The following is a 16,976-nucleotide window of genomic DNA, read 5'->3' on the forward strand; positions in this document are numbered from 1 at the left end:
CATTTGAAGTTGGGTAAATTTTATAGGTGTTAGGCACATTTGCTTAGTTTGTATAAACTTTAGATCAATCTAATCCCTTCATATGCAGTTATAATGGTTGAAAATTTGTTTGAAAAATCAATTCATGGTGTAATTGTTAGAAAAACAAGGGTCATTCGAAAACAATAAAAAAACCCGATACATGGTTGATCTGGTTGAGATTAGTCATCAAATTTTGATTTGGAACCTATAATGGGGGAATTCTTTTCCTATCCCATGTTCAAGATCCTACAGTAGTAAGTATAAGAACCTTTTCTGATGTACTTGCACTTTGAGGATCAGGGGAAGTTTGGTTCCTTGCATGCTTGCTCATAGGCTTCTTTGTAGTTTGCATTGTGGGTGGGTATGATGAGGAGGCATATGACCTTGAGACCTACAAGAAATTTCATCACGGCCCTTGGAACTAAAATAGGATCAAGGCATACCCAGTGCACGAGACTACTGCCACATCGGGGTCTTAGGAGGGTCATAATGTATAGCTTTACCTTCACTTTGTGGTGAGATTGTTTCCCAACTCGAACCCTCAACCACTAAGTCACAATGAACAACTTTACTGTTGTACCGAGCTCCACAATAAGGTGAGGCTCGTTGAATCAAAAAGAGGTATATCGTGATACTATGTACTTAAGATTTATTCTGCAGCCTTCAAGGTCTGGAGACCCAAAAAGTTTCAGGCAAGGACAGAAGACTCCTCGATGATCTTGCCTTGTGTGTACCTAGGGGTCATAGAGCAGTTTATTTTTCCAACCATTGGAATCCACAACGAGCTTGAAAATGGCATTGGAAGCCTTTCAAACCACCAAAGTTCCTCAAGATGCCACACAAAATATTGTTCCAACGATTTGGGTTTTAACGAGACTTTAAGATCTCTGATGTCTTGATGGGTATGTTTGTTGTGATCAAAATCCGGCAGTTGGCTCCATGAGACCTACAAAAAAGGGGTGCCAAAAGGGTTCCCCCCGTCGAGAGGCTTCGATGCCTAAATCAGTTTTCAGACAACAATAAAGATTGAGAGTAGTGGAGAAAGAATGAAAGAGATTTACCTTTTATATCTTTCTATTCTTTATAGGATAGGTATAATGAAACCCTAATTCCAATAAAATAGAAAAAAAAAAAAAAAAAAAAAAAAACTTTTTTACCCGTAGGTCAATGCCTTGTGTCTGTGAAAAATCCTTTGCTTCATGATTGACTTATTCGACTGCCAAACGTCCCACGCCTATGGCGTGGTTATTTTATGGAGTATAAATGTTCATCCTGAGTATTGAGGGCAGCCAAAACTTACAATTTTAAGTATGCTATTAAATATGTCTTCTGGGTAAGTTGCATGTATAAAACCAAAGCGCTGATGCCAGATTTTTTTTTTATTATTATTATTTTTTTGGGGGGTCGGGTGGGTGGGGTGGGGTGGGGTGGGGTGGGGTGGGGGTTGGTGGTGGAGCAGGTTTTCTTTAATATCTACGAAGCAAGAATGGAGAAATAAGAGCCCTTAATTAGTTCGACATAAGTGTGAAGCATACTCAAAACTCTCTTTAACTGTCCGCAAAATTGTCATCAGCCAACTTTCACAGCCATCGTGACTTGTGAGCATAATCAACATTTCATGAAATATTTCGTTTCTACCGAAATTGAAATAAATAGGCCATATAAATTGCAGTGTCGAAATGGATCAAAATTTGCAAAAGAGAAAAATATTCCACCGAAATATTTCAGTTTTGACCAAAATCAGAATGGGATTGCAATCTGAAATTTCAAAACTTGTGTCAAACAAATATCTATTTAAAAAAATAAAAAAAAATTTCACAGGGATCTATGGCTAGTAGCTTCTTAGCGAAGAAGGTAACGGATGGCAGCAACAGCATCACCTTTGTGCTCCCGCAGTGTTCTTTCAGCCACCTTCTTGTCCAACTATTCCCATCAAGAAATATAATTATTTGTCAATAGGGTCTTAAGTTCATAACAAGTCATGAGGAGGAGAAGGGAAGAGTTCCAACCTCTAGCTCATTTGCAATAATGTCTACATCTGCAGCATTGATTTTAACAGCAGCCAATTCCTTCTCCCTGCAATAACCCAGTAGATGTGTGTATTGAGGTATGACAAGATAAAAAAACTACTCAGGCTATGTCAGATAAGAACAATGTACAAAACATAGTCCAAGATCAGAAATTGAAATAAAGGAAACTATTACATAAAAAAACTTTTCCCGAATCAATAAACCTACTGATCTAGCCTTAAAGTCCCCTAAACTAAGCCTATAATTAGCTCAGCACTATCTTCTTTGATTTTTTTACTCACCCCCGGGAAGACCTCAGACACGAGTACCGCCAGTTTCTATGGCAAGCGCTACCGCTCCGTATGCTTTCCTCTCACCTGAAAGAAGGTCACCTTCACAAATGCCCGTCACCTGACCCCCCCCCCCCCCCCCCCCCCCAACAAAAAAAAAACCAAAAATCCGTAGGCACGGGGCCAATAAATAAGGCCTTAGTCTCAGAGATATCCAACAAGGTAGCCCCAATTCTGCAATGTATGCAGATGTTCCCAAGTGAGCACCCCAACATGCAAGCAAAACCAAATGCCAGTATCTCCACGTAAACCCTCTTTTGGACATCAAACAACAACTCATGAGTGTCGCATCAACCTCAACTAATGCCTCATAGAATGGAATACTAATAATCCTCTACATAAAAAAGATGTCCTTGAAACTAATAACCCAGGTAACCGATCCACTAAGGAATCTGCTAAATAGACATTACTGGAATGCTATGTTCAAGAAAGAGACAGTGGAACAAATCTTCCTACTATCACTTGGGAGAAAGAATAAATATCTATCTTTCTGCCCCCTAAAAATAGAGAACTAGAACTAAGCAGTATCATAAACTCAATGTATAATTTTCCTCTGCATCAGGTGTTTTTGTAAAGTGAAGATAAAAACATAAAACTTTAGTCAACAAATCGTCCAAATTAAGAAAAAAAACGACTTCACATCTACATTGTACATCATGGTAATGCTAATTGGTGCTCTATGTCATAATATATTACCTATGGCCCGAACTCTCCAGGACATTACCACAATCTAAGACCCTATTATTTCATTTTATTCACAAATCACCATCACTTTTCTGTAACCTCTCGTTGGATAATCAATCCAATTACTATCAGAAAATACAAGTCACCACACCATTAAAAATCCACAGAACAGGTACTGATCAGGGAAGAACTGTGGTAACAATAAATTGCATGAATTGGTGTGCATCGATTCCATATGGTAACAGCAAGTCAATAAACGTCGGAGAGAATAAATGAGGGGTAAATGGGTGTAACAGAAGCTTCTAATTTATTTTAAGAACTTGGATGCAAAACATCCACAAGCAGTATCAAACATGAAACTGCATCAAAACTCCTCGGGTTAGAGATTGAAATACTGTCACCTAAACAGGTGAAGGAGTTCTGAACATAGACTCATGCCACTTGGGTTTACAAAAGTTACTATGTGACTAGACTTAGGGCCCGTTTGATAACGTAACCAGAAACGTGTTTCTGTGATTTTCTGTTCTCAGAAACACAGAAACAGCATAAATACCGTTTGGTAAACGTGTTGTGTTCTACTTATTTCTTGAAGCGTAAATTGAAATTTATAACAATTTACGCTTCAAGAAACATGAATGACGAAACAAGTAAAACTTGTTTCGCTTGTTTCTCGAAACAAAAAAGCGGAACAAAAATGGACCTATACCCCGACCCTTTTAAAAATCCAAAGTTCATTTTGGACCTTCATTCGAAGATCAACAGAGAAGATGAGCAGGTACAACCGTTGAAGACGACGGTTCCCCAGTTCACCGAGATCTCTTCTCCCCCTGCGTAACCGACGACGAGGAAGCAGCGATCTCCTCCTGCGTAACCGACGACGAGGAAGCAACGATCTCCTCCGGCGTAACCGACGACGAGGAGCTCCAAGCATCCGACGATCGCGAGTTTAGCCTCACTGTACAAGAATAGAAGACGACCTGCAGCCCTGCGAGTTCAGGCTCTGCTCCTCCTGCGTAACCGACATCACCGGATTTCTCGTCATCGGCCCTCCTGCGGTCACCCTCTTCACAGTGAAAGGATAAGAAGTCAAGATTCCCTTCGAAATGGACAAGCTACGGCATCTATTGAACCTCCCCTGTCTCTGGACCCGTACGATTCCTTCTCCCAACTTCATCTCGTGAACCCTAGTTTTCCATCAACTGCTCATCTCGTGAACCCATACGGTGAGGAGATTCGTACGATTCGTGCAGAGATTCGTCTTTGGTTTCTGAAGATACTCTCACCTCCAAAGATAAAAGCCATCTATTTTCCCCTCAAATCTGAAGCGTACTCAGTTCCTCTGATTCTGCTCGAAGTTCGGCTAAGAATCCAAGGAGAGTTAGAGCTAGCAGGCGAGCTCGGTAAGTGAATTTTTCCCAATTTGGATTTTTATAGACTGCCACTGCTTTTGTTCGATTTAGGGTTTTTTTCCCCTTTTTCCCTAATTATCGATTTAGATTCCTATGGAATTTCATATATGGGTTCCTATATGGATTTCACAGTCGAACACTGACCCCGATTTGGGGTTCTGTCACAAGAGGAGATGACAGAAAACAGAACGAAACCTATTCGTGTAAATGATCGGAAAACTCAACTGATTCAGAAGCTCAAATTCAGAGCATCGTTATTTAACAGTCATTTATATAATGGTAGAATAACAAAGAGAGACAAACATATCCAGATTCAATACTCCAGAGAGTAAATAGAAGCAGAAAAAAGAGAAAAGAGATTGAATGGTTGGTGAGCTGCTGTTGACTGAAACCCATAACAGATTTCAGAGAAGTGGAATAGAGATTGAAGTTGAAACCATTTCCAACTGCAATCTGAACCCAAACTGCATCTCCTATACCAACCCATGGTGTAATAATTTACATGGAGTAAAATTTTTCTTGCTTTTCAATGTCAATTATTACAATTTACGTCAAAACTAATTTCAAAGAAAATTTTCCTTTCCACCTTTTAAGATGGAAACAAATGGAACCTAAAGGAAAATTTTAATAGTAAGTTCCCAGAGGCAGGATATAAGTACGAAAGAAATATTTATATGGTGCTTAGAGGAAACTAAAGAAGCAGCATGCTGAAAGAAAAGTGATGCAACACAAGGCCCTTGATTTTACTGCTAGGCAGGCTCATATTTCGGCCCACATCGGTCTTACAACTAACCCAGGTCCAGCCTCTGTTTTGCCCCAAAGATCGCCATTGAACAGAAATGCTTCAAGGACAGATCTGGTTGGACCCATTCCTGCCATTGTGGAGAAGATATTCCAGAAGTTGTGAGGCTTGTGCAAGATTTGAGTGGGGACTATATGAAGGAGATTGATGCGGATATTGGTTGCTATTTCTTTAGTATAGTTTCTATTTCAGTTACTAGGTATTAATTAGGTTTCAGTAACACAATTTTATTTGGTTTCAGTTACCATTTTGATATGTAATTTTAGACTAGGAAGTTAATAATTTAATTGGACTCCCTCCCCATGCAAGAGAGGGATTTTTTTCGTCCACTGTGTCACACAAGCTTGGAACCTTTGACCTCAAGGTTGAGTACATAATCAGCAAGCCATTGAGGCTACGAAAAGGCTTGTGCAAGAGAGGGATTTTGGAAGTTTATTAATAAAGCAAGGGGCTCCCTACAGTCCCCAGCGATTGAAGTTACAAGAAAAGAATGGTTGTTATGCTGTTATACTGTGAGATGCAGGTCTGTGGGATGCAGAAACCCTAGTGGGAGGCCTGCTCTGCATTTCAAGTATGAGACTTGAACATATCCTTTCCTACTTATTCTTCTTTCTTTTGTTTTCAATTATCATTCTCTCCTGTGATACTCCAGCAGCATCTTTTCTTTGTCGTGGCATTTAATAGGTGTATTCAGTCTTTTTTTTTTATCCTGGATTAATAGTCATTATAGTTCTTCAATAGTTAATCAATTCTGATATTTTTCCAGTGTGTTTAGTGCATGAGCTGCCCTGTTTTACAGCTTTCTATTCTGAGTTTCCCCATCTGATTCCTAAGGGTCTGTCCATTGGATGAGCTCAGAATTTTGAGCACCTCATCCTGGATTAATAGTCATTATAGTTCTTCAATAGTTAATCAATTCTGATATTTTTCCTGTTAATCAATTGATTAGACGATTTTAGATGAAAATTTGAATCCCTGCTCCCTATAATGGGAGATGAGGAAATATAATTGGTCACTTCTACCTTTCTTGTCTTGTTGGTGACCTTTTAGACTTTACTTCCAATTCTCTCTCTCTCTCAATGTGGTTGTTTTCATATTGAAAGGATCCTTTCCCCCACCCCCTTTCCTCTCTTTTTTTCTAGCCATAGCTCATGATATGACAAGAATTGGAACTTTTATTATACTTTTGAAAATTAGACTTTTGAAACCTTTAAGGTTAACCCATTAATGTTTGTGGCTGCAATGGATTTTGCATTGTTTTCCATTGTGTTTCTATAAAAGGGTTCAAGATTGGATGGTTTTGAGATCATTAGGCTGCTTGATATTTATTTTCTTATCTGGTTGTTTGCATGAATCACTTGTAATCTGGATTGTTCTCCATATTGCATTGTTTTCCATTATGTTTCTATAAAAGGGTTCAAGATTGGATGGTTTTGAGATCATTAGGCTGCTTGATATTTATTTTCTTATCTGGTTGTTTGCATGAATCACTTGTAATCTGGATTGTTCTCCATATTGCATTGTTTTCCATTGTGTTTCTATAAGGTTACCTTCCCTCTAATGATTGTTCAGAGATATGAGATCCCCAAGATCCCCAACCCCCAAAAGTACTACTATAATCTGGAATGAAGCAGAGCTAAGATCATTCATCAATCTCATGGTTGATAATGTCCGAAACGGATTGAAGACAAACTCAACATTCACAAAGGTTGGTTGGGACAACATTACAAAAGGGCTTGAAGCCGAATTCAAAAGGCCCTTTGCGAAAGTACAACTACGTAACAAGATGAATAAGTTACGCAAGGAGTACAACAGCTTCAGGGCTTTGTTAGAAACAACTGGTTTTGGATGGGATGCGAATGCTCGGACTGCCACAGCTGATGATTCAGTATGGGAATCTGCTATTCAGGTATGAATATGATTTTTGGTTTATAGCGGGTAATTTTTTGTCAATTCTTGAAAAAAATGTGATGATTAATTGACAATATTTTGAATAACAGGGAAACAAGGATTGGGCAAAGTATAGAAGAAATGGTCTCCCCATGTGGCCAGAGTTGTTAGAGATCTTCTCCGACTCTAGTGCCCGTGGGGATAGAGGTCTGTCACAGGCAACAGTTGTCACTCCAACGTCAACTAACCTTGAAATTGATGATGATTTGCATGACACTGATAATTATGACAGTGATGCTTGTACTGGGACACCCAAGGGGTCAGCTCCTCCGAAGCGGCGACTTGATAGGACTCCTACGGATCGTAGGAGGAAGAGCCACACACGGACATTGACGAACTCCGCTGAGGACTTTAGAACCTTCGTCCGATGGAGGATGGAAAAGGGATCAACCTCTGCCACCTCAGCAGTTACCCGACCACCTGACCCTATTGTTGATGGACCATATAGCATGATCAGCTGTCAGAAGCTACTGGACAGTTTGGAGGATATCCCGACTGATTTGTATGTGTTAGCGCAGCGTAAGATACACAGTGACCCTGGGTGGCGCATGTCTTTTGTTGAAGTGAGACCTGACAGGAGGTTATGGATGATACATGGCCTTAAGGAGTGAAAGTAACCGTTTTTGAAAGCATGAATGAACTTTGAAATGTTTTGTTTGGATTTTATATGACTTGATATTGACTTACACACTGATGTCTTTTATCGTACTATGGTTGATGTTGATTTTGACTTTTGGATGCTTTGTTTTATTTTGATTGCATGTGCTTCAAATTTCTAGTAGTAGAGATGACTGTTTATGATTGTTAAATTTATGCCTTTTATATTATTGTGTGTTTATTGATCAGCTTTGGGATAATTTCACTACTGATGACTTGTTATTAGATTAGAATGATATTAGATGGTACATTAATGGACTCTATTCCTTTATATATTGAATGTGTCCATCCATACAGGGATGTCAAATCAATTTCCAACCGACATCACCGGGTCATCGTCAGACGATGATGACATGGTTATAGTTCACCAGTTCCAAAACATTCTCAGTATGTATAGGATGAGAGAACCTCTGAATGATAGTAGTTACACAGGACCTGTTAGGGTAGCTGAGGTTCTTGCAGGTCATGCTGACGTGTGTTACCAAGAGTTTAGACTCGAGAGACATGTATTTCTCAACCTGCGAGACCGAATGGTACATAGAGGCTGGTTAGCGGATAGCCGTTTCATTCGAGTAGATGAGCAGCTAGCGATGTTCCTCATGATAGTAGGTCAAGGTTTGAGTAATAGACAAATGCAACGTCGATTCAATCGTTCAGGACAGACGATTAGTGTTGTCTTCCACACGGTGTTGCAAGCAATGCTAAATTTGTCGCTAGAGACGATCAGGCCACCAAATTTTGATGTGGTACCTCCAGAGATAACCAACAATCCAAAGTACTATCCATATTTCAAGGTAACTGAGACTTCTGATGGTGATTATTTATTTCGATGTTTCGAATGAAATATCAATGCAATTTACACAATTATATGGACTAACTTATGTTCAATGGAAAATAGGATTGCATTGGTGCTATTGATGGCACCCATATAAGTGCCATCGTACGTAGGTCGGAAGAGACACGTTATCGTAATCGAAAGGGTATGATCACACAGAATGTTATGTGTGCATGTTCGTTCGACATGCGATTCACATTTGTGTATGCGGGTTGGGAGGGGAGTGCACATGATGCAAGGGTATTGGATGCAGCAAGAACCAATGATAACTTAGGGTTTCCTCATCCCCCATCAGGTAAAAATGTATTATGAATTTTTCTGTTGTCTTTTCACATATAGTAGACAGGGAATATAGATCTAATCCCATAAATGTTTTCATAATATTTGAAGGCAAATATTATATTGTTGACTCGGGCTACGCCAGTCAACTGGGGTACTTGGTGCCATTCCGAGGACAACGGTATCACTTGCAAGATTATGGTGAAGGTAGGCCTGGACCAAGGACAGCTAAGGAATTGTTTAATCATAGACATTCGTCACTGCGGAATGTTATTGAGAGAACATTCGGTGTATTGAAAAATAGATTCCACATATTAAAAAGTATGAAAGCGTACGATATTGAAGATCAGTCAAGAATCGTGGTCGCCTGTTGTGGGCTCCACAATTACATTAAGGAACAAGCTATTCAAGATCAGTTGTTCAATGAGCTTGGAAGTGAACAACAAATTGATGACCCAATGAATCCTGATACTCATGCGTACCATGCTTCCGCATCTGATGTCTCCCAGCGACTATCTGCAAGACAAATGTCTATAGTGCGTCTTAATATAGCCAACCAACTGGCAATTTCAAGGAGAATGTCTACAATTTTGTTAAATCCATCCTGAAATTTTGGTAAATGAATTTTTTATGTATTAAAATGTAGACGCAGAAATTAGGTCACAATTTTTCCTAAATACCGTGTACGTATGGGGTGTTAGTAAAAATACTTCTGTTCGCTTCATAATATTTACATTGTGATGACTTGTAATATTTCTGCTGTACAGATGTCTTCCACTGACCCCGCAATGGCAAGGTGTGACTACTGTAATCAGTTGTGCGATAAGTACACAACGAAAAATGGACCTAATAGAGGAAGAACGTTCTTCAAATGCCCAAGGCATAATGAATATTTTATGTGGGTAGATGAATTTCGCTTATGTGATTGTGGCGAGGGACAGTGCAAGGTACGCGTCGCGAAGACAGCAACGAACTTAGGTCGTCGTTTCTGGTGTTGTCCTAAATCCAATGGGGTATAATTATTTTATTTTATTTTTTAATCAGCATACTATTCGACCTATATTATCTGAATATATTTCAAAACTAAATTGATGAGTACTTGCAGCCCCTTGATCGAGGTTGCAAATTTTTTCGATGGATTTATGGAGACATCAATTTGACAAGTGCACAGTCTTCCGATTGTGGAACAAGCAATTCAATGGTTGGAGCTCAGCCTTCTCCATCAGCACCTTCCTCTGATTTTGTGAAAGGTTATTTGGAAAGAGCAATCAAAGGTGAAGAGGAGAAGTCTAGAGTACTGAAAAACGAAATGGATGTGTCTGAGGAAAAGCGAAGGATATATACCGATATCCTAGAGGCCATTAATAACATAGACATAAATAAAGGTGGTAGTTAGAGGGTAATGACCAACTATTGGAAACTTGTAAGACATATGGCATAAACATGGGAATATTTGCATTTTAATCTACTATTATTGGTTGACATATAATGTTTCGTAACATTATGATGTAAGTTCGAGATAAGGAAATTGGTAGTTGTAGGTATGATTAAAATGAAGGGTCATGAGTTTCTGAAGAAAGTAAGGCTCCGTTTGGTATCGTTCTAAAAAAACGTTTCTGGAGTTTTTTTCGTTCTATTGGAACGAAAAACGGAATCTTTTGTTTGGTCCGTTTCTGTTTTTCTAAAACAAAAAGTGAAAAAAAAAAACTGAAAAAACGAGATTAGACGGAACTCCATTCCCATTTCCGTTCCATTTTACAAAAAAAAAAAAAATTATCTGTCCAGAATGTTCCCAGAAATAAAATTTATCAAACACCTTCTTACCCGTTTCTGTTTCCAAAAACAAGAATTATCAAGCACCCTTCTCACCTGTTTCTGTTTCCAGAAACAGCAATTTCTGTTTCTGCCGTTTCTTGAAACAGAAACAGCAGAAGCGTTATCAAACGGGCCCTTAGAAAGGCAGATATGCAGAGAGTCATGAGAATAAATGAGGTCGAAAAAGACTACTACAACCAAATCAAAATACCATGTAAAGATTCTTTAGGACGACAATTTCAGAGAGAAAGATTAATAAATCACTTATGCAAGGAGATCCAAGGGTAAAAACTGGAATACAGCATCCAAGGCACTGTTTGACAGCGTTTTGTTTCTACCGTTTCTGCGTTTTCTTGTTCCCAGAAACGGAGAAACAGCCTAAAAAGCATTTGATAAAGTTATTCCGTTTCACTTGTTTCTAGAAACATAAATCAAAATTTATACCTATTTACAATTCTAGAATCGACTTTGACGAAACAAATACGCTGTTTTTTCCGTTTCTGCGTTTTCTTGTTCCTAAAAACGGAGAAACAGCCAAAAAAGCGTTTGATAAAGTTATTCTGTTTCACCTGTTTCTAGAAACATAAATCAAAATTTATGCCTATTTACAATTCTAGAAACGACTTTGACGAAACAAGTAGGACTTGTTTCGTCGTTTCTATAAATGAATTTGAGAAGAAGAAAAAAAGGTTGTTGTGCCCAATAAATCTCTCAATTATTTAAACCTAAAAAAAAAGCAACCGAACCCTCTCTCTCCCTTTTGGGCATCCGATGAAACTATTGGGTTTCTTAGTGACATTATGTTTGCAAAAAACATTTCGAAAAACAAGTTTATCAAACACCAAAAAATCCGTTTTTGTTTCCAGAAATGTGAAAATCCGTTTCTGTTGTTTCTAGACACAGAAACAGCAGAAACGTTATCAATTGGTGCCCAAGAGAGCTGCCATTCCACATGATGAATGCATTGCAGAGAAAAGCCAAGACTCGGTAAGGCAAAGTGGACCATAACAAACCAGAACTGTGATCATTGGATAATAACTTCCCAGTGGAACATTAATGGTTACCCTAATGAGATTTTTAACAAAATACTCTGGGTGGAGATATTTTCATCTACAAAGATCAATGTTGCAATCCTGATGGATATATCCCCGGAATTGGATATTCCGACTGTGACATGTCAAATCACCAATTCCCCAAGAACTGCTAACCACAATCCACAAGAACTATTCTCTGTCTTAAAATGTCAAGCTAGCTTGTTCAAATCATAGAACATTCACATATTAGAACTGCACTGACCAATAATATCTCAACTGGAAATAAATTTTCAAGAGTCATTTCATATTAAACAAACAGTTGGTGCCTTTCTATGTGACCTAAGAAGACAAACCTCATTCTCATCGCATGCCTATCAGCTTCAGCAGATGCAGCAATTGATGCCATAGCCTGCTCATCAGATTGCAAATCCAATTAATAAAAGGTGAAGGAAAACAGTTTCACAACCACTTCATGATTCATCCAAACTCATTAATAACCAAGCATGGCAACCACCAAATAATTTCAAGAAAACCTTCACAAAAGCATCTGAAAATGGTAAATATGGTAAAACTTATAATCCACTCTTGGAATAATTTAGTAGCACGAAACTAAACAGCCTATTTTGGTTGGAATCGCTAAAAGAAGAAATCAATATATTGGTGAAGACAAAATAAAAAGATATTTAAGACAGCATTAAGAAAGAACAGAGCTTGAACCTACTGGAAGAAAACCCAATACGGCTAGAAATAAGATTAACTATTTCTAGGATAAAAACCATCAAGAACATAGATTTAGATGGAATTCTAAAACCCGAAAATTGAAATTTGAGAATATGAGAAAACGCCACGAAACAAAGATAGCTGTGAGATTGGTTCAGAACTGTATTCCCTTGGTAACCTACTCATCACCAGTCCTGCATTCATCCCATAATTAAATAAATGAATAAGTGAATGAACTGGAGGCTAAAAATATGAAGAAACCAACATGGGTTTTGCTTGGATTGAGAATATCGGTTCTTGGTTTCTTCTATTGGTTCAACATGTGTGAAAGTAAAAGCAGGGAAGGAGAGGGGAGGGGGGGAAGCGAAGGGGAGGAAAACCTCTTGGACCCTGGTGGAGTCTAGTTGACGATCTTCGACATGATCGGTGAGCTTGTCTAGGGCTTTGCTCTGTTGCTGCATATCCTTTGAATCAACCGTTATTTCGACACCTTCATCCGCAAGCTCCATGGCTGTTACAGTGTTAGTGGAACTAGAGTCCCCTCACTTCGTCGAACAACAAAAAAGCCAGGAGAATGGGAGATGGGGATATCGCGCTCGAAGAAGTGAAGAACGCAGAGCCAACGGAGACGATTATCAGTTTGAAGTTCCTTCTATGTAATTTAATTGTCCAAGGTGAACCATAACCTATTTAGCGTCCTACTTCTAAACAACCTGCGACTCCACTCAAGGTTTACGGTTTCTAGACCAAAACCGGAACCTTGAGTCATGGTTTACGGTTTCAAGGATAGAACTAGAACTAGGAGCTTTAATTACGGATAAATCATTATTTATTTACTACAACAACAACCGTAATAATTTCAGTATTTTGGAACTAAATTGGGCCTTATGCCAAAATCATCTAGGTAAACTTAGAGGAGAGCGGAACAAGTTCACGTACCAGAATGTATGAGAACGTCCCTAGTTCGTGAATTTATAATCAATTTTCTCTTTCTTCATTTAATAGATTCTAAATCCACAAACCAGTGATGTACGAGAATATTCTTGTACGTGAATCTGATCAATTCACAACTTAGAGTAGCTGAGATGACAATGTCAAGATGAATGTTTGGCAAAATTAGAAATTGATGTTGTGACTCTATTCGAGAGTGTATTGATTGCACCTAAACATAGAGTGTACTATCCACCTTGTTAATGCTTCTAAGTGTATTCTCATTAATTCCCACACTAGTGTAAGAACCACGCTTCCATACTAAGAACTCTTTCCCCTTCTTTAAATGTGGCTATATGATGCAATTAAAAGTGTTTAGAATATTATTGTAAAAAAAAAGACATGCGTTGTCATGAAACCATTACTTTTGATCATGTGCATGAAGTTGATCCAAGTTTTAAGTATTTGGTCATGGGCTTTGGATCCATTGTACATACGATCACATGTTCATGCAGATGTACATGTGATGAACTCTTTCCCCTTCTTTAAATGTGGCTATATGATGCAATTAAAAGTGTTTAGAATATTATTGTAAAAAAAAAAGACATGCCTTGTCATGAAACCATTACTTTTGATCATGTACATGAAGTTGATCCAAGTTTAAAGTATTTGGTCATGGGCTTTGGATCCATTGTACATACGATCACATGTTCATGCAGATGTACATGTGAGGATTCAACACTTATTCCTTTTGCTTCTACATATATCCCTCTTCACCCTTATACTGATAGTAAGGGACCGTTTGTTTTTTTGGGGGGGTTTTGATGGGATGGTATTTAAGGGGTGGGAAAGTTGAACTTATTTTCTCAAAAACATGGTAAAGTAATGTGTTTGGATATAATGGGGTGAGAAATAGTCTAGACAACATTAAAAGATGAGCTTCTTGTATGCTAGTGTGGCTTTCACCCCATGGGGTGGGAAGTCATTACAATTAATGACTCTCTTTCTTCATTCATCTGTTATTTCTCTCCTTCCCAAACAACGTTGGGGTGAAAAAATCAAAATTTACTTTCTCCGCCTTTAATCTCACCAAACTCCCTTATAAACAAACATGGTCTAATTGAAATAAATGTTGAATCTTCATATATACATGCAGGTGAACTACGTGTAGAGAATTCAAACTCAGGCTTTGATCTTTACCAAAAAAAAAAAGTTCTAACCATCCACTAGCACTGGTCCTAAGGAGACCTCTATTTGATGGGGTTGGGGGTGGAGATGGGTAAGTGGTGGGGTTGGTTTGTTAGTTAGTATTAGTGCTTCCTAATTGCTTTAGTCTGTGATATAGCCAAAATGACCTCTCGGTGGGGGCAATGACACGTGTCACTACAGGGACACGTGTCCTCCGCCAGACGAAGGCGGCAAGAAACCACTCACACTCAAGCACGCTCAATCACCGAGGCACGCCCACGGAATCACGCGGGATCACGTCGTCTGCATGAGGGGAATATTCCCCCCAGAAGGTTGGACGTATCCTAGTAGGACTCTAAGAGGAAAGAAGGGAAAAAACCCTAAGGCGGAAGAGCTATATAAGAAGGCACGGAAGAAAGGGGAAGGTAAGTTCTGAGACCCTCACCATTACCCACTTATTAAACTGTGCCGCCGACCCTGATTTGAGCGTCGGAGGATTAACCCCGGACTAAGCTCCGGGCCTCTGTCGTCTGTGTTTGTGTAGGTTGGACCAGCGGGGTTTTTGGCAGCAACAGATTGGCGCCGTCTGTGGGAACGACGGTAATGGTGGGGAGAACCTATAACCGAAGAAGGACGAGAGCGACGTCCAACGTAGACATGGGGGAAGAACCTTCAGGGGAGCTTCCTCCCTCGGCGGAGATTGGACGAGAAAGGGGCCATGACGACCGGGAGGTGTCCGTCAGATACCAGCGGTCGGCTGGATATTCAGTACGGGAAGGCAGCGACCATCAGCCTCCCGCGGCCCAGGAGTACGTGACCAGGCAACAGTTCGAAGACCTCCAGAACAAATATAACCGGATGGCCGAGACTATGAGGGAGGTCTCCAAAGCAGTCTCCCATAGGACCGGCGGAGCACCCCCAGGCACCCACGTCCAGTTCGAGAGGGCTCGAGAAGAAGACCGAAGCAGTACGGGATCGACGAGAGCCGGCCGTGATCCTCGAAGCCGAGCAAGGGAGAGTCCTGCGCCCCGAAATAGGACGCGACGCGCCGCAAGAGACCCGCATGGGGGTCAGCACCAAGGGGACAAACAGAGGTCCGAGGACTCGGGATTAAAGAGGATGATCTTAGACCTGAAGGACGAGATCAGAAAGGTGGCAGAAAACCAGACAGGGAACCGCGAGCCCGACCTCACCAATGATACGGCCTTAGCTGACGAGGTCATGAGGGACCCGCTCCCGGTCGGTTTCCGCCTGCCCAAGTACGACACCTATGACGGGTCGGGGGACCCCGTCGATCACTTGGAAGGCTTTAAGGTCGCCATGCAATTCCATCGCGTCTCGGAAAATATTATGTGTCGGGCCCTCCCATTGACGTTCAGGGGAGCGGCGAGGCTGTGGTATAACCGACTACCGACGAAGTCGATCCACAGCTTCAGCGACCTGAGTTACTTCTTCGTGAAGGGGTTCTCTAGTAGCCAACCCCTCCAGAAGACTACGTTGAACCTAACCAACGTCAAATAGCAAGAAGGGGAATCGCTGCGGAATTACATGAAGCGATTCCAACAAGAAAAGATCACAATCAGGGGCTAGACCCGAAGGAGGAGTTCACGGCCCTGCTAGGTGGCGTGAAGGACAAGGAATTGAAGAGGTCCCTGGCGAAGCATACGCCTAGAGATCTGACCGAGCTGAGGGCGCGATGCGATAAGTACATCCAGATGGAAGAAACCCTACAGGCAGATGAAGAAGTCGAAAGGAAGGCGGCGAGAAAGAGGCCCTTGAGGGTTGATGATAAACCCACCGAAGAAGGAAAAAGACGAAAGTCCGAGCGCAGTCGGGCCCCCAGTCCGCCGAGGAAGTTTGAGAGGTATGCACCTCTGAACCGAAGACGAACAGAGGTGTTAATGCAGATAAAAGATTCTCCAGATGCCAGGGCCATGAAGTGGCCAGGAAAGATGGGGCGACATCCCGAAAGACGCAATGTGGATAGATACTGCCACTTCCACAAAGACCACGGCCATGACACCGAGGACTGTTGGCATCTCAAGGGGGAGATAGAAGGAATGATCAGAAGGGGATACTTAGGCAGATTTGTAGACCGGGAGAAAGAGCTGGCTCCAGAAGGCAATGGCCGGAGGGAGAGACGGTGGAGGTCGGTATGAAAGAGGGGGGCTCGCCCGCAGAAGAAATCAAGAACAGCGGAGGAACCAGACACCAGAGGAAGATGGACGCCGACCTCGAGAGGAGAACAAGAGCCCAACAAGAGTTATAGCAACCATCTGTGGAGGCCCGGCCG

The 16,976-nt window shown here is 40.7% G+C and overlaps 3 protein-coding genes across 4 annotated transcripts; 2 read left to right on the top strand and 1 right to left on the bottom strand.

Moving 5' to 3' along the window:
- Nucleotides 1–1,687: 1,687 nt before the first annotated feature.
- LOC122092483 (huntingtin-interacting protein K-like) lies at nucleotides 1,688–13,246 on the bottom strand. The gene is made up of 4 exons (XM_042662809.1): nucleotides 12,946–13,246; nucleotides 12,199–12,254; nucleotides 2,031–2,097; nucleotides 1,688–1,944 (listed from the first exon to the last, which is right to left on the bottom strand). The coding sequence occupies exons 1-4, from the start codon at nucleotides 13,072–13,074 to the stop codon at nucleotides 1,864–1,866; spliced, it is 333 nt and encodes a 110-aa protein (XP_042518743.1). The 5' UTR covers nucleotides 13,075–13,246; the 3' UTR covers nucleotides 1,688–1,863.
- On the top strand, nucleotides 4,331–10,464 carry LOC122092482. The gene is made up of 3 exons (XM_042662808.1): nucleotides 4,331–4,464; nucleotides 9,764–10,009; nucleotides 10,102–10,464. The coding sequence occupies exons 2-3, from the start codon at nucleotides 9,764–9,766 to the stop codon at nucleotides 10,390–10,392; spliced, it is 537 nt and encodes a 178-aa protein (XP_042518742.1). The 5' UTR covers nucleotides 4,331–4,464; the 3' UTR covers nucleotides 10,393–10,464.
- LOC122092481 (uncharacterized protein At2g29880-like) lies at nucleotides 5,475–8,006 on the top strand. 2 transcript variants are annotated; one of them, XM_042662807.1, is made up of 3 exons: nucleotides 5,475–5,846; nucleotides 6,848–7,184; nucleotides 7,276–8,006. In XM_042662807.1, exons 2-3 carry the CDS (start codon nucleotides 6,852–6,854, stop codon nucleotides 7,834–7,836), a joined length of 894 nt encoding a protein of 297 aa, XP_042518741.1. In that variant the 5' UTR covers nucleotides 5,475–5,846; nucleotides 6,848–6,851; the 3' UTR covers nucleotides 7,837–8,006. The 2 variants fall into 2 exon arrangements, with proteins under 2 accessions (XP_042518741.1, XP_042518740.1); XM_042662806.1 differs by having other exon boundaries at nucleotides 5,771–7,184.
- Nucleotides 13,247–16,976: the final 3,730 nt, after the last annotated feature.

The sequence above is a fragment of the Macadamia integrifolia genome, chromosome 10, assembly GCF_013358625.1.
Source record: "Macadamia integrifolia cultivar HAES 741 chromosome 10, SCU_Mint_v3, whole genome shotgun sequence".
Taxonomy (NCBI): domain Eukaryota; kingdom Viridiplantae; phylum Streptophyta; class Magnoliopsida; order Proteales; family Proteaceae; genus Macadamia; species Macadamia integrifolia.

What these genes read in the sequence shown, in the direction of transcription:
- LOC122092481 (XM_042662807.1), top strand. Translation starts at nt 6,852, where the DNA reads ATGAGATCCCCAAGATCCCCAACCCCCAAAAGTACTACTATAATCTGG. An exon ending in TATGGGAATCTGCTATTCAG is followed by an intron (nt 7,185 to 7,275) that starts GTATGAATATGA and finishes TTTGAATAACAG; the next exon opens with GGAAACAAGGATTGGGCAAA.
- LOC122092482 (XM_042662808.1), top strand. Translation starts at nt 9,764, where the DNA reads ATGTCTTCCACTGACCCCGCAATGGCAAGGTGTGACTACTGTAATCAG. An exon ending in GTTGTCCTAAATCCAATGGG is followed by an intron (nt 10,010 to 10,101) that starts GTATAATTATTT and finishes GAGTACTTGCAG; the next exon opens with CCCCTTGATCGAGGTTGCAA.
- LOC122092483 (XM_042662809.1), bottom strand. Translation starts at nt 13,074, where the DNA reads ATGGAGCTTGCGGATGAAGGTGTCGAAATAACGGTTGATTCAAAGGAT. An exon ending in ACTCCACCAGGGTCCAAGAG is followed by an intron (nt 12,255 to 12,945) that starts GTTTTCCTCCCC and finishes TCTGATGAGCAG; the next exon opens with GCTATGGCATCAATTGCTGC. An exon ending in AGGCATGCGATGAGAATGAG is followed by an intron (nt 2,098 to 12,198) that starts GTTTGTCTTCTT and finishes GGGTTATTGCAG; the next exon opens with GGAGAAGGAATTGGCTGCTG.